Genomic DNA, 16,690 nt, shown 5'->3' on the forward strand with positions numbered 1-16,690 from the left:
GCATCTTTTGGGTCTGAAGTGAAGCCAGTGCACAAGTGCCTTAAAGCTGCGTTCTTTCTGCAGGGAGCTGCAGCTCACACTTTGGGAATCAGTGATGCAGAAATGTTTTAAAAGCCTTTTAATGTTGGCAAAATAAAGCAAGGAGTTAATTTAGTAAATTACGGCCATGTTGGACTCAGAAAAGGATGTTAATCCAATGAGCTTGCAGTGTGCTTCAGTTTGTGTGCTCACGCATCACATCCGGTCTCAAAACGCAGAGGTGGCGACGGTGAAAAACGTCTCGAGGCGTTAAACAGGACTTGATGTGCTGAGTCCGTCTTTCGGACGTGTGCTGGATTCGGATCAGATTGGATACCGTGCTGACTCGCGGCTCCATCTTGTGGTTCAAACTGGAATTACGTGAAAACGCAGCTCCGTGATCGCACAAGCTCCTGTGCTTCCTGCTGCTAGTTTTACACGAATCACGTTTAAGGCACCGGTTTTGTCACAGCGCTTCGACCTCTGACCTCGATCCTCAGGTGGCTTCTAGCTCTCACTAGCTGTAGCTGAGACAGCAACGGGAGAGAAAAGCTGGGTCTGGACAGACTCTCCTCCCTCACTCGCTCTCGGAGGGTTTTCTGTGTGAGCGAGGCAAAGACAGGCTGCAGTGGGTGGTCGGGTTTATTTACTAGAGGGCAAATCTCCTCCTCAAGGTCAAGAGCACAAAGAGCACAAGCACAGGTAGAGTAGCTGTCACGTGATCCTCCATGATGTGACGACTCATTGTTGTCCTCGTCAGCTGTCGTTGTGTTGTGTTGTTCTGCTCTGTGTGCGTCCTGTGAGACCAACCTCCTCGTACTAAACCACTGAACACACGTGCAGCATTTAACCCTTTTATGTGACTGTTGCTTCTTCTTTTTTCCAATTTTTTAATCCTTTTTTTCGATCTCTTCTGTTATCATTTACCAGACAAAAAGGCGGGAAACGTGTGAGGCCACACAAAGAGGATTAGAACTGCCCGGGATTCGCTGAGCAAGGAGCTCTGAGCCCCACCCCCACCCCCCAACTCCTCCACTTTCTTGTCCTCTTATTTCCTCCCCGTCCTCCTCCTTTCTCCCTTCATCCCTCCCAATAAATGGAGTAATCACGTGTTATCAAACCAACATGAGAGACGGAGAGAAAGATGCAATTCATGTAGATGAGAAGAAAAATGATTACTCGGAAAGCAATAATTCAAGCCCTTCTTTTTGTCCATCCATCCGTCATCCATCCATCCTTCATCCATCCACCCCCTCTGTCCGATACAAACATCCAGTCTTTTTCTTTTCTTAATCCTTTCTTTGCTTGTCTGTGAGATTTTATATTGTCTACGAGAGAAAATGAAGAATAAAAAATGAAAATCGAGACATTCCACTTTCCTCCCCCTTCTCTTCCCGAAGCTCTGCCGACTCCTGATTGGTGGATTACATAAAAAAAAAAAAAGAGAGAGAGAAAAAGACTGTTAGTTTTATATCGACGGCCATTTTGGTTTGTAGTCCCCCCTCTCCTCCTCCTCTTCTTCTTCCTCCCCATCTTTGCCCCCCGTAGATATTTGACAGTACAGCAGGACCATGTTGCTTCCATATATAAACCGCCCCAAGGACTGCCACTTCCCCACCAACACTGCAATGTCTTCAGCTCTGTGTGTTTAATGTTTTTAGACTGTTATATTGTGTACATGAATTTAAAACAAAGGAAAAAAAAAAAAAAAAGAAAATCCATCATTGAATATTAAAGTCAAACTGTTTCTTTTTGTTTGTTTTGTTCCCGTTTGGTTTCAATTCTTCTTTTGTTTTTATTTTTTAAAAACATCTTCTCACTATTACCGACGATTATGCTGTAATTAAAATAATAATAATAATGATGTTTTGTTGGTCCAAGTTTTCACATGTCCGCTAGCAAATTGTCAAGAAAAGAAATAGTACAATAAAGACTAAAATCTAACAACTAAACTGCAGGTTTCTATTTTTATCTGCACGCCTGAAGGCTCCTATGGTTTGAGGGGAGGGCGGGGCGATATGCTGAAATATGATTGGGCGCTCGTTAATCTGCATATCGATAATCTCATCCTTTTACGTAACGGGTGGAATAATACGAGATTTCTTTGTATTAAAGTAGATCTGCGTGTATTATCTGGCAGCAGGCGGCTGCTGCTTCCTGCGGACGGTCCAGGACGTCCGTATGCCGGACGCTGGTGTCGCACAGGTGGCTCAAAACTTTATAAAGGACTCGGCGACCTCTGCAACATCTTCATTTTAAATAAAGCATCATGTTTGTGCAAGTAGAGTGAAAGCAGTCCATGCTGTCAGTAGCCATTTAGCATATTCATTTTAGTTCTAGTTAATGAAGTTGGGCAAAGTTTAACTGTCACGTTCCCTCAGTTACACAGAAGGGCCTCATAGTGGCTGAAATCCAGGAACAACACACATCAAAGACGCAGGATGAAGCAAGAATGCAGATCATAAAATAATGTTTGTTCATGAACAACAGAAGCAGAATGAATGTGTTTTATATAAACTCATCAGGTACCTACACAACAGGTGAGGGCTTGCAGGACCTGATACCATCACACAACAGGAAACAGGCTAGTTCATGATCCTATCATTTGGGGCTTGATACCCATTCTCAGGGTGGGGGTGATGGCGTCTCCCCCCTGACCTGCCGTCCTGGTTCCTCCTTGCCGTAGCGTGATGTCCCTCATCAATCTCTAGCCATGAGAGTGGTCCCCTCCTCCACACAGCTGGAATTGAACTTGCAACTCCCACTCCAAAGGCATGTAGTCTTACTACTACACTATCCAGTAGGATCCAATCGGTTCACTCTGAGGGAAAACTAAAGGACATAAATGTAATTTTCCATGGCTGATAACTGCAATAAAATGCAGGCTTTGGTGTTTTAAAACAGGAAATCATTTTAGCTCCATTCACTCTCATCATCGAGGATTTGGTCCTGCTGAGTTTCAGCCAATATCTGAGCAACATTTATAAAAGAAAGTGGAATGTCGGAGCAGCAGTATAGATCCCCTTTGTAAGAAAAGCATTTGACTTGCCTGATGTTGTTACTCCTAAATCAAATAGGTCTCAAAGGGTGGAGGGGAGGGGCTAAGAGACGAGGGCCGTGCAGCAGAAAATCGTGTGCTGTATATATGTAGAAGGTTTACTGGTGGAGATTAGAGAGTCGAGCTTCCAGTGTCCGGGTGAAGGTCCGCGGGCCAAACGTTGACGCTCACGGCAGCAGTAATAACACATGTCTCGCCGTCTGTGAAGTGTGTGATGATGATAATTCCCCGCTGTCAGTTAAAATCGGCAGCATACTGTGTCGCTGTCAGGCCAAATCTCTGGGATTATGTTATTATAATGTGGGAGTACAGTAGCCGAGCGTGCGCACACACACACGGAAACACCCTGAGGAAAACTGCTGCTTTGTCATTTAAAGACATCTTAATGGACGGCGTGTGATAATACCGCTCATGTTGGGAACAGCTCTGAATAGCAGATGGAGACGATGTCGGAATAACAGCTCGGTGGTTAAAGTCGTCTTTTTCTGAGTTCAGGTCAAAGACGGAAAAAAACAGGCCGAACAGACGGATTACAAATCGGGATTATAACGCAGAGACACCAGCTGCTAATTACAGAGCAACACCTACATGAACGGGGCCCACAGGCCTCTGCTTTTAGGATTAAAGTAACACCAGCGCACAGACTAACATCCAGGCTCCAGCAGCCGTCCTCAAGTTTGGATGAATTCTATTCTTCATTTCATTAAAGACAGATAACGTAACCCAAATTTGAATGTTTTATTTAAAGAAACCCTTTCTGCTCATGCTCAGTGCCAGTTTTTCATGCTTGGAGTCTGGAGCAGCTTTGCATGATTCACAGTTTGAAACTAATTGAGGCTTTACTGGCTTTTTAAAAGTGTACTTGGACACAAATTCTTTAGCTTTCTTAGTTCAGACTCTGCTAGAGCAGCTTTGCATAAGTCCTTGTTCAAAATAAACCATCTTATTCTGAGGCTCGGTGTAACTTTTTAGTTCATCGTCCAGGTTCTCTGCACCAACTGTGCCAGAATAAAACAGAAATAGCAGACAGCAGGAATAAATGACATACAGTGTAAATATATACAATCAAGGAGGAAACAAAATAGTTGTACTTGGAGGCGAATAGAGTCTGAGTGGCCTGAGTGATGATTCGTGGGTGGGTGGAGAGGGGTGGGGTTTGTTAGCAGTCTGATGGCCCAGGGGAGGAAGCTGTTAGTGAGTCTGGAGGTGTGGATCTGACTGACCTCAGGTGCATCGGGTCAAACAGGCGGTGGGCGGGGATGCCAGGGCTCTGTGATGGGCCTGCTTTACCTGAAACAGGAAGATGGCAATGGTCCAGGTTAGAGCAGGGGGACATGGCCAAAAATATTTATCACGATATACATTTGAAAATTTGCGATAACGATATAACTGACACGAGACAAAATACTTTACAACGCCACAACTTTATTAGTGCAAAAAAAACCATCAGTGTATTTTCACTTAAACAAGCAGCTGTTTTTTATCTGCATTAAAGTTATATAAAAACATAACAGTGCAAATGCAAACTCCTCGCTGACAGTTTAACCAAAAGGCATTTCCAGTGGAAACTGGCCGACATGTCCTCAGCATAACCATGTATAACATCCACAAAACTTAAAAAGAGGTTATACACACACAATATGGTAATATCAGGGGTCGGCAACCCCGGGCACGCTGCAGCTGGCACACAAAGGGTTAACTGATGGCACGACCATAGCTGGACTGTCATTTTTCGTTTTTATGGGTCAATGATTTTTTTTTTTTTTTTTTTTTTTTTGTAACGGTATAAACAGTGAGAGGTGGTGGATTGGCCAGATGCTGGTCGATGTGTAACAATAACTCCGTTGTTTGGTGGTGGCTGTGGCGGAGCTTCCACTGAGGCAACAGGTGGATGAGGGAAGGGGAGGCAGGAGGAGGAGGAGAGCCCCGAGGCGGCCGCCAGTCCGAGTGTCAGGTGAACTGAACTTCAGGTAAGAAGTTATGACCTGCAGTCTGTCTGGGTCAGATATAAACCAAGTTTAGGTGGAGTTTATTTTGTTGTGCTGACTGTTTACTGTCAGTTACAATAACTCGTACTGCGTGAGCTAGCATGACGGAGTTTCTATACAGCTGGGTGGTGCTATGATGTCACTGATAGTGAACTTTATTTTATTCATAAGGTCAGTTAGTAGAGTTGCCAACCGTCCTGTACAAAACGGAATCGTCCCACATTCAGAGAAAATATTACTCGTTTTGTGTTGAGCTGAGAAGGAACGCAGTTTGTCCCAGGCCAGGTAGGATGGATTCCCAGAACACCGGACTTCAGCTACAATGAAAAAGACACAAAGCTGGATTTATTCTGTGTTTACGCTGCACAGATGCCTCTTCTCCTCTCTCTCCTGTTACTGCGGTCAAGTGAGCCCTCACTTACGAAGTCACAGTCAAGCTAGCCGCTCCGCCAGCCGCACCGAGAATGTGGTTGCACTACTCTTACGTATATTACGGTATCGGTGAAGACTGGCTTAGAAACGCAGTGTTTTGTGTCCTGACACTATTTTACTTCACAATCCACTCCCAGTTTTAGTGTATCTCCACTTTCCCCCCTGTGATCCACAGCCCAAATTACTGTATGATTCAGAGAAAATTAACAATAAAATTTACCCAATTTACTCAACTGTACTTTTATTGTCCTCATCTTTGAGCTCAGATTACAGGAAAACTGTAAGAGGTGACACAGATATTTCACTGGATTCTGACTCTGGGTGACCCCCACTCTTCACCCTGTGATCCACAGCCAAAATTACTTTACGGTTTTTGAGAAAATTGATAGTAAACTTTGCACAATTTACTCTACTGTACTTTTAATGTCCTCGTCTTTGACCTCAGATTACAGGAAAACTGTAAGAGGTGACACAGATATTTCACTGGATTCTGAATCAAGGCCATCTCCACTCTTCACCCTGTCATCCACAGCAAAAATTACTGTACAGTTTTTGAGAAAATTGATAGCAGAATTTACCCAATTTACTCTACTGTACTCTATATATTCTCATCTTTGAGCTCAGATTGCAGGAAAACTGTAAGAGGTGACACAGATATTTCACTGGATTATGACTCTGGGTGACCCCCACTCTGCACCCCGTGATCCACAGCAACAATTACTGTATGGATTTCTGATAAAATTAAATCCTATTCCATTACCAAACAAAATGAGTTCATTGAAGTATTTGCTTAACTACAAGAAATTTCTTTCCACACACAATTTAAATTTTTCAAAATGTCATTCACACACCACCTCAAGTAGCAACTTTAGTTTTAGACATTATTTATTCAGTGCTTAATCACAACAATAGTCACCTTAAGGCACTTACATAATAAGTTAAACCTTACAATAATACATACAGAGAAAAACCCAACAATCATATGACCCCCTATGAGCAACAGTGGGAAGGAAAAACTCCCTTTTAACAGGAAGAAACCACCGGCAGAACCAGGCTCAGGGAGGGGCGGGGCCATCTGCCTCAACCGGTCAGGGTGAGAAATTACATTTCTCAGATTACTGATTTCTCATATTACTACTACACAGTTTAGATATATTGTTATTCATTATCTGTCATCACACAAATCAACCCAAAAAATCAAAAAGGAAATACTTGAAGTACGAGCACAAAGCAAGAATGTTATACACATTGTGTTTTACACATGTGTTCCTCAAAACACCAATAACAACTATAAGCAGATTATTCAAGTAGCTTTCACTGCATGTGGAATTAGGTTACACAAAGCACACACTTCCACTCTGTCTTCTGAGCACTGCTGAGCTGTTCATTTGTCATGTCCAGGCCTTCAGAATGGAACCAGCGGTTGCAGTTATCACACTGGATCTGTAAACAAAAACATGAACTTTCATAAACACATTACGTAAATAATTCTATGTTTTAATCAATTACAATCCTTAAAGACACAGAGTCAAATACTTTGTTGTAGATAACATAAAACTATTTAAAAAAATACTATACCCAGTCAGTGATGGAGGGTCCTGGATTAGGTGGTTTCACCGTTGCACACATGGCACAGTTGTTGTCACTGTCAAATACTAAAATATATATATATATATATATATATATATATATATATATACATATATATATATATATATATATATATATATATATATATATATATATATATATATATATATATATATATATATATATATATATATATATATGTTAGTGTTCATCAGTTTGACACAAATAAATATGTCCATTTGAAGAAGATATTACACACCAGAGGCCTCAAGTATTGTCTGTGCAAATGTCCTTCGTGCCTGGGCCATCTCTTTTTTTGTCGTCAAAAATGTCATTTCTGGTTTATTTGGGAATGCTTCCATTACTTCTTTGACCATCTGAAATGAAAAACCCCAAAAACAATTAATTGAAAACATCTGCAAACACTTCCTGTTTACACAATTTAACCTTTTAAGATTATTTTAACTTCCCCCACCCCATCTTCTTATCTAATTTCACAGAAAAATATTATTGCGTTAATGTGGTGCCATACCATGACGACCATTACTCCGCAGCTAGAACCATCCCGTTGAAATGGATGTGTCAGTACTCCTCCTCGAAGTCTCACATTCACCCAGTCTGTTTTGTTGTAGCATGTCCTCCTCATTTTGAAGTATTCACTTTGTGAACATAACATATATCACATTTATATACAAATGAAAGATAAAAGTCACACAGAAAAAGACACATATAGTACATATCACTGTTTTTAATGGTGTGTCAGAAAGCCCTGTGCTCTACATTATGTTAGATGAAGTATCAAACTTATTAACATGTTCTTTTAAATCTACAAATGTTAACTGTCTCAAATGTATCACTGCTTAAACACTGTCAGTGGTTTTTTTTATTATTTAAAATTACATATGTGAGTAATTTTGAATTATTTTTTTAAATTCTTTAAAGAACTGATAACCACAGATTTTATTAAACTTTCATCTACAACCATACGTTCACCTTTAGAAAAAGACCTCCTAAGTCCTCCTGTCACTTCTCTAATACTTCATGTTATTATATACATGTAATAACGCATAATTACCGGAATCTTTTGGCTGCACGGTCAGACTCTTCCTGCTCCAAAGAGTTTCTTGAAGGATCGACCAAATACAGACAGCTGTCATCTGCATTTATGTACTGCGATAGATATATAAATTTAAAAAGTACATAAATTTTCAATAATGTGTTATTGAAACAAACTGTTTTCACAGAAATGCTGCTCATACTAACCAGAAACTTCCAGTGTATATTTCCAATGTTCACAAAGGATAAAACGGCTCTGTAGTTGTCAAAGTTCACCTGTGACATATTAGGAATTAATTACAAATTTGCAACAATACCGTTTCCATTTTGAGACATTAATTAACTTTTAAAAAATTAATTCTAGAATATATAAAAAATTTTTTTTACCTTGGACAAGCTTTGTCTCCTGATTAGTTCTCTCTCCATAGAGGATCACACCGCTCGTGTAGTGGTTCATAATGTAGATATTATTCCCCTGATTTAGCCGAATGGCCCAGTGGTGCAGGAGACTTTCAATGACCTGAGGAGTATAATAAATAACCTTTTATTACTTTGTAAACATGATAAAGTTTTGGAATACAAAGGTTAATAAAGATTTTTTTTACTTACGTATACTCAGTATTCAGTCATGAGGATATGCCTGGAATGTCAATCTAAAGTAGTACTTACTGAATGTGTAGGGAAAAACTAATGTCCTGCCCCAGCTTTAACGTTAACCTTATGCAATACTTTTTTTTTTTTTAAATAACTAGTTTACATACCTCTCCAACAAGCCAGCTGTGTGGTCTAAGGGTCAGGAACTCACTGTGACGTATGACAAAGTTGTTACCTCTAATCTGAGATGGGACCACAGAAACAACAACTTCCGTTTCCTGTTGTTTCCACAAATATGCGACCTGTGTTTCAACAAGACAATAGTAACTAAATTCAAATAATTCTTCTTATGAGAACATTCATTGTAATCAATTACAACGGTTTTAAATCTAACTCAAAAAAGTATTTAGTCAGCCACCGATTGTGTAAGTTCCCCCACTTAAAATGATGACAGAGGTCAGTAATTTGCACCAGAGGTACACTTCAACTGTGAGAGACAGAATGTGAAAAAAAAATCCATGAATTCACATGGTAGGATTTGTAAAGAATTTATTCGTAAATCAGGGTGGAAAATAAGTATTTGGTCACCTCAAACAAGGAAAATCTCTGGCTCTCACAGACCTGTAACGTCTTCTGTAAGAAGCTTTTCTGTCCCCCACTCGTTACCTGTATGAATGGCACCTGTTTGAACTCATCATCTGTATAAAAGACACCTGTCCACAGCCTCAAACAGTCAGACTCCAAACTCCGCCATGGCCAAGACCGAAGAGCTCTCGAAGGACACCAGGAAAAGTATTGTAGACCTGCACCAGACTGGGAAGAGTGAATCTACAATAGGCAAGCAGCTTGGTGTGAAGAAATCAACTGTGGGAGCAATCATCAGAAAATGGAAGACATACAAGACCACTGATAATCTCCCTCGATCTGGGGCTCCACGCAAGATCTCATCCCGTGGGGTCAAAATGATCATGAGAACGGTGAGCAAAGATCCCAGAACCACACGGGGGGACCTGGTGAATGACCTGCAGAGAGCTGGGACCAAAGTAACAAAGGTCACCATCAGTAACACACTACAACGGCAGGGAATCAAATCCCGCAGTGCCAGACGTGTTCGCTGCTGAAGCCAGTGCATGTCCAGGCCCGTCTGAAGTTTGCCAGAGAGCACATGGATGATACAGCAGAGGATTGGGAGAATGTCATGTGGTCAGATGAAACCAAAGTAGAACTTTTTGGTATAAACTCAACTCGTCGTGTTTGGAGGAAGAAGAATACTGAGTTGCATCCCAAGAACACCATACCTTCTGTGAAGCATGGGGGTGGAAACATCATGCTATGGGGCTGTTTTTCTGCCAAGGGGACAGGACGACTGATCCGTGTTAAGGACAGAATGAATGGGGCCATGTATCGTGAGATTTTGAGCCAAAACCTCCTTCCATCAGTGAGAACTTTGAACATGAAACGAGGCTAGGTCTTCCAACATGACAATGATCCAAAACACACCGCCCGGGCAACAAAGGAGTGGCTCCGTAAGAAGCATTTGAAAGTCCTGGAGTGGCCTAGCCAGTCTCCAGACCTCAACCCCATAGAAAATCTGTGGCGGGAGTTGAAAGTCCGTGTTGCTCGGCGACAGCCCCAAAACATCACTGCTCTCGAGAAGATCTGCATGGAGGAATGGGCCAAAATACCAGCTACTGTGTGTGCAAACCTGGTAAAGACCTATAGTAAACGTTTGACCTCTGTTATTGCCAACAAAGGTTATGTTACAAAGTATTGAGTTGTATTTTTGTTATTGACCGAATACTTATTTTCCACCCTGATTTACGAATAAATTCTTTACAAATCCTACCATGTGGATTCATGGATTTTTTTTTCACATTCTGTCTCTCACAGTTGAAGTGTACCTCTGGTGCAAATTACTGACCTCTGTCATCATTTTAGGTGGGGGAACTTGCACAATCGGTGGCTGACTAAATACTTTTTTGCCCCACTGTATGTGTCAAGCAGGTACACAGGCCTTTTGTTTTGCATATTATTTTATTTCCACTTTAGGGAAGCTGTTGGCGTCTTTTTGTTTTAGTAATGTCTTTGATCTGGCTCAGCCGCCCGGTTCTCGTCCCCAACATTTTTCTTTTGTTAAGCTTACTGTTATCAGGGCATGGTAAATGAACAGTAAACCTTGCCTTATTACTAATCTTCCCGTTTCCCTCTCATTGATTTATTTGGGTTGTCATGGAAGAAGTATTAAACAATGCCTTTTATTAGAACATAAGCATTGATATGCAGTAATTGTATTTGAATTAGTTAAATATGAGTGGGCAACTCTGACCATGACAAGACTGCATTTACTTTAAGGAATTAATAAAAAAAATGTAGACATATTGTTGTCATTATTTTTACTCTTCAATTTGATGTGTTTTTTCTTTAAGATAGTATCAGAAGTTGCTCCTCCACCATGAAAAAAAAAACAACTGCATGTATTATTTTACTACATCCATGATTCTCCTCTGTGGTCTTCCTCACTCATCCTGTTTGGAGCTTAATGTTCAACATCCTTTATCTATTAAAATTACAGAAGTAGAAGAAAGTAATCATCAGAGCAGGAATCATGATAAATGATAAATAGATTACCAGTACATGAAAACATAACATTTGCATAATTTCTCTGATAACCCTGCATTGGATGGGTTTATTAACGGTGGGCTGAAATTGTACTACAGTCTGCTGATGAGGAACTTTTTTGAATGTTGAATTAAATGTCCTCCACAATCTGTATATGAATTGTCATTAAAACCATAGAGATTCTTACTTATAACGGAAAGAAAAGTGTGACAATGCCCATCAACATATAGTGTATATTTTTTGAAACATTACAAAGATACATGTAATTCTGGGTTCACCTGAATTACAGATTAGACTGGTGGACAAACAGAGATGCTGTGTACAACTGGTGACAGCATCAGTGACAGGGATGCCAAAAGGAAGAACAAATTAATCAACAAGGCTGGAAGCAGAATTAGGAGGCGTCATAGTCAGCGAGGGTCAGAGATCAATGAACAAATTTCCCACTTTCTTGGATAATGCATCACCCTCAAAAGGATTCAAAATTTGGGCCATCAAGAACAGTTCAGGAAACCTCTTTTATTGTTTCGTCTGTGAAAATGTATAAATGAAATGTAAATTATGTTAAAGGCAAACACATTTGTAAGCAATAAGAAACAAACATGCTTTGCATTATGTCTTTAACCCCTGGAGGGTCCTACATTTATTACAATATTTATTAACTGAATTTAAAAACATGTCTTACATAGTGGGAGTATTTCTTTTACTGATGATATTACAATGATATGTATTTTCTATGACTAAATAATGCTCTAACACATGGCAATAACAGCAGATGTGGCAATTTTGTAATTTGTTGTATAACTTTGATATTATTTTAGGCAGTATATTTTCTTAGCCTTTATCATACTCTGTCAACACAGCAATCTCAGAAACCGTACAGTATATTTGGCTGTGGATCACAGGGTGAAGAGTGGAGATGGCCCAGAGTCATAATCCAGTAAAATATCTGCGTCACCTCTTACAGTTTTCCTGTAATCTGAGCTCAAAGATGAGAATATTAAGAGTACAGTTGAGTAAATTGGGTAAATTTTATTGTTAATTTTCTCTGAATCATACAGTAATTTGGGCTGTGGATCACAGGGGGGAAAGTGGAGATACACTAAAACTGGGAGTGGATTGTGAAGTAAAATAGTGTCAGGACAGAAAACACTGCGTTTCTAAACCAGTCGGCACCGATACCGTAATATGCGTAAGAGTAGTGCAACCACATTCTCGGTGCGGCTGGCGGGGCGGCTAGCTTGACTGTGACTTCGTAAGTGAGGGCTCACTTGACCGCAGTTCTCCTGTTGCTACTTCAATCATGAAACTGATCAATGATCAGCTGATCAGCTTTTCTCTCTTGTTTGTTTATTGCCCACTTTGCGCCAGAAAGAGGAAACCAGCGGATGTCGCGCTAAACAACAGCAGCACGTTTTAGCTTGATCAGCTGTTGTTAGAATTTATTTAATATTAATTTCTAGTATCAGCTGATGTTTGCTGGAGCCACAGCTGTAAAAACTGCGGGCAATAGCGCACTGCTGGCACGTCTCTGCGCACAGAGAATCTGCGTTGCGCACAAACAAAATCTGACCTGAATTGAAATTAACATTAAAACTTTAACAATCGTGTTTTGCAGTGTTAGTCAGTGAGTGACTGGCTGCTCCTGTATGGGATTAGAAAGATGCCATCTTATCCCACAGACGCAGCTAATCAGCGTCGCTGACAGGCTATGACGCGTCCTTATGTGCGACACCGGTGTTTTAGCAAAGCGGCTGATGTGGAGTGAAGCCACGTTAATGACAACGTGTACAACCATTGGAGATGTGAGCAGGACAGACGGAACAACTGACGGGAAAAGTGTGGACTTTATACCAGTTTTTAAATTGTGTTGATCGGCCACGTAAAACCAGAGTTATGATAAAATATCTGCAATGTTTGTTTTTCTTCCTGAATACTGTCGTTGTTTATATTTGGAAACCAAACCCCCGCCCAGCCTTTCCTATTGGTGGAAAAATGTACCACGTTGACCAATCAAAAAATGATAAGGCAACATGGTATTTAGTGGTTTAGGGAGGGGGAAGTTTTAGGAGTGACGGCGTGTTTTGAGATGTGAGAGATTTGAGACGTTTAGCACAAATCTTGTGTAGTTAGTGTGTAGTGTAGTCAGTAGTGTTGTTGTGTGTGTCAGAACAATGAGGCGACTGCTGAGTGTTACAGGTGTTACAGCAGTGATACATCTGCTGCTGTCAGGCCTGCAGGTATCAGGCTGTTGTTCTCCTTCATCTCATAGTGGACAGAAATTATTTTTTGGAGCGGCACAAATAATTTGTGTGGCATCAGATTTGATGCAGAACAGCTGATTGTTCTGTAAATAGTTTGAAATGTTTGTTTAAAAACACCTTGGCTGCATTTTTAGGTAAAAGCTGCAAAACACTTTGTTGTTTGCATGACTCAGTAACTTTTTTGAAGAAGTAACTATATAATTAATTGCCCAACATTGCTCATTATTTACTGTATTTTGCAGACAGAGAGTTACAGACTCTCTCCCAGACCACAGACTCATCATACAAGTCAGAGCTTTATTTAAAAAAAAAGAAAGAAAGTTGTGTTTTCAAAATTGGAGTTCAAGTTATTTTTCCTTCCAGTAGTGTTAACATGCTACAGGTCAGGAACTAGATTTGTTTAAATTGTCATTGTAAAGCAGTTCATTAAAAGTCGTCTAACATAAATGTAAATGCTGTAATGTGATTATTTTAATAAACATGTAACTTGGATGCTGGCGTGACCACAGTGCACACGTCTGCTGTTGCTCACAGTGGTCCAGGGGACGCTCAGGGAGTTTGTGTGTTTGCTCAGACACATGAAACATTAGAGGCAACATTGGTCATGATATGGTTTGGATATGTGGTGAGAGGGAAACATGAAGATGAAACCAGGAGATGTCCTTACTGAATCATCAGAGCTGTGATGGAGAAACAGGTTTACCTTTTAGGTGACATGGATGAGTTGAAGTTATGAACTGTTTCTGAGAGACAAATAACACCAGGATCCTTTTCTAAGTAGCTGACAGCTGGTAACTGTGCAGGGGCGGGTCTAGCAAAGTGTTGCCAGGGGGGCAGGTAGGGCATTAACAGGGAGAGGGGGGCACAAAGAAATACTTTTCTTTCTTATTCTCATTTAAAATGTCTCACTTTTATTAAATAATTATCTGAATCTTACAACCAAAGTTTTTATCTGATGTAAAATGCATAGTACATCACTGTCACAACAGCGTTTGCTTTCATTCAAAGGCTTTATGGCTTTAATGCCTGGTGGGCCGGTCTCTAGTCAAAATGCCCATTTTTTTGTCCCAGTCCAGCCCTGGGCACGACACGCAGTGAATCAATCTGAGAGGTGCATTAAAAAATAAATGGCCGGGCCAGCGATGCACATCGCAAATCAGCTCGCATAGACACATTAGTTGTGCCGCTTCTTAATGACGATATCTTAGCAACCCCAACTACCAGATTCAACTTGTAATTGGCTAAAAATAACTTTGAGCGATGAAATTTACACATTCCAACACTTCAAATGCTTCAGCATCTGTCCGCTCAGCGCAGCATCAGCACCACGGAAACACACGGATACATCCGTAGACTGAGACAGAATTCACAATGTGTTTTCAGGTGTTTGGACCAATGTTTTCTTTTCTGATCAAACCAGAAAGCTTCAATGAGCAGCTGGTTTGTCTCACATTAACTGGCTGAGTTAATGCCAGTTAATGCGACATCGAAATGCAGCTGATTGAACTGAAAAGCTCGACTCTGTGGGGGTCAAAGTTTGCAGAACTACAGACGCAGCTGGAATCCACAGCTGTGCGTGTTCATGGAGCTGCATGTTCACCTGCTGGACATCACTACCTGACAAGTTTAACTGTCTTCAGAACATTGCAGAGGCCTTATTGACAGTATTTGGCTCTACATGTCTGTGTGAGCAGATTTTCTCTCACATGTGTCCTCAGGCAGCCTCTGAATGCTGGACACTCTGAGACCTGTGTCTCTGAGTGGGAGACCAGAGATCACAGTAACATGTGTGTCTCTGTATTAACAAACATGCCATATTGGCTCATTTTATTTTTCTTATCATTGTTGTGAGGAGGCCATAAATAGCATTTGCATTTTCTGTTGTACAGTTCATTTGCTGTTATGGATAAAGTCTTTTTTGTTGTTTCAAAATAGCTGATAACTATTCGCTGACAGCTGCCAACATCTGCGAACAAATATAATTCTATAAAGTTGTTCTATATAATGTGTAACTGTTAATATAGAGCATTATTAAATTTATTGCTAATGCAATCATATGGCACACTGACTGCTGAGCAAATTTTAGATGCACTCATCATCAGAAAGGTTGCCGACCCCTGCGGTAACATTATGTTGAAGCACAGCACGTATCACTCCGCGAGGCTCCTGCCTACGATGCCGTAACGCTCCGACAATCCATCAAGCGGTGCGGCTTCGTAGCTCAGCAAAGTCGTACTGAAACATCTGACAGATTTTCGAGCGCCGTGCACATAAAATCGTTTCGAGGTCAGTAAACACAACCAGAGTTCATACATAAGGCACACGGGATTATAAGGGGCTCTGTCGACTTTCAGAAAAATCAAAGGTTCATGGTTTCATTCAACGATCCGCTTTCTCCGCCATGTGCGTATGAAAACAAAGGCACAGCGCATGCGCGTTTTACCCAAATTCTATCGCCATATTTCATTTTCTTATCGTTGCCCAACATTATACCGTGAACGGTATGATATGGCCCAGCCCTACACCAGGTGAGGTCATATTCCACCTGTTCTCCATTTACAGTGAGAGTTGAGTGGACCTGTCTGTGCCTGCTGACACCCATTATGAGACGTCAGCTTCAGGTTATTCTCTTTGCAGCAGCGGGACAAGTTCTCTACCTCCACCCTGTACGCCTTCTCATCTCAGAGGGGGCAGAGAACGCAGCTCTGCAGGGGTCCGGGAGGTGCGGGCCGAGTCGGGCTGATTGAGGCCGGTTTGTTTGGAAGATCCAGGAGCAGATGGTGGTGGTGGTGGCATCCTCCATGGAGGACTACCCGGTTATCCCCCTCGAGGGAGGGGGGTAGACGGGTAGTCTATTCTGTGTAAAAGTCATTAGACAACCAATCAGAACAACCAATAAAGCCAATAAACAATAAATGTCATAAGATGCAAATATCAAACACATAAGAATTGAAATATGTGAGTAAAATCAGAATTTAGGGGCAAAGCTCATAACTTACTTTTTATTAACAACTTCTGATTTTTTTAAAAAGCAAACGGCAAAATAATTTTACAGACTGAAGTGGAAAACA

General features: G+C 40.9%; 1 protein-coding gene and 1 long non-coding RNA gene across 2 annotated transcripts in view; one reads left to right on the forward strand and one right to left on the reverse strand.

Annotated features, from left to right (window-relative positions):
* Positions 1–1,735, forward strand: part of LOC308400721 (uncharacterized protein) — a 34,430-nt gene extending 32,695 nt beyond the window's left edge. Inside the window, exon 4 of the mRNA XM_080888629.1 lies at positions 949–1,735. Within this exon, the coding sequence (XP_080744755.1) occupies positions 949–971 (23 nt within the window). The 3' untranslated portion in view covers positions 972–1,735. The remainder of the gene's footprint in view (positions 1–948) is intronic.
* A 6,659-nt stretch (positions 1,736–8,394) lies between these two features.
* Positions 8,395–9,142, reverse strand: LOC308401381. Its single transcript, XR_013972556.1, has 3 exons — positions 8,904–9,142; positions 8,530–8,662; positions 8,395–8,418 (listed from the first exon to the last, which is right to left on the reverse strand). It is a non-coding gene; the product is annotated as an uncharacterized lncRNA (long non-coding RNA).
* Between the last annotated feature and the right edge of the window lie 7,548 nt (positions 9,143–16,690).

This window comes from Rhamphochromis sp. 'chilingali' (genome assembly GCF_963969265.1).
Source record: "Rhamphochromis sp. 'chilingali' genome assembly, chromosome: 8".
Classification (NCBI taxonomy): domain Eukaryota; kingdom Metazoa; phylum Chordata; class Actinopteri; order Cichliformes; family Cichlidae; genus Rhamphochromis; species Rhamphochromis sp. 'chilingali'.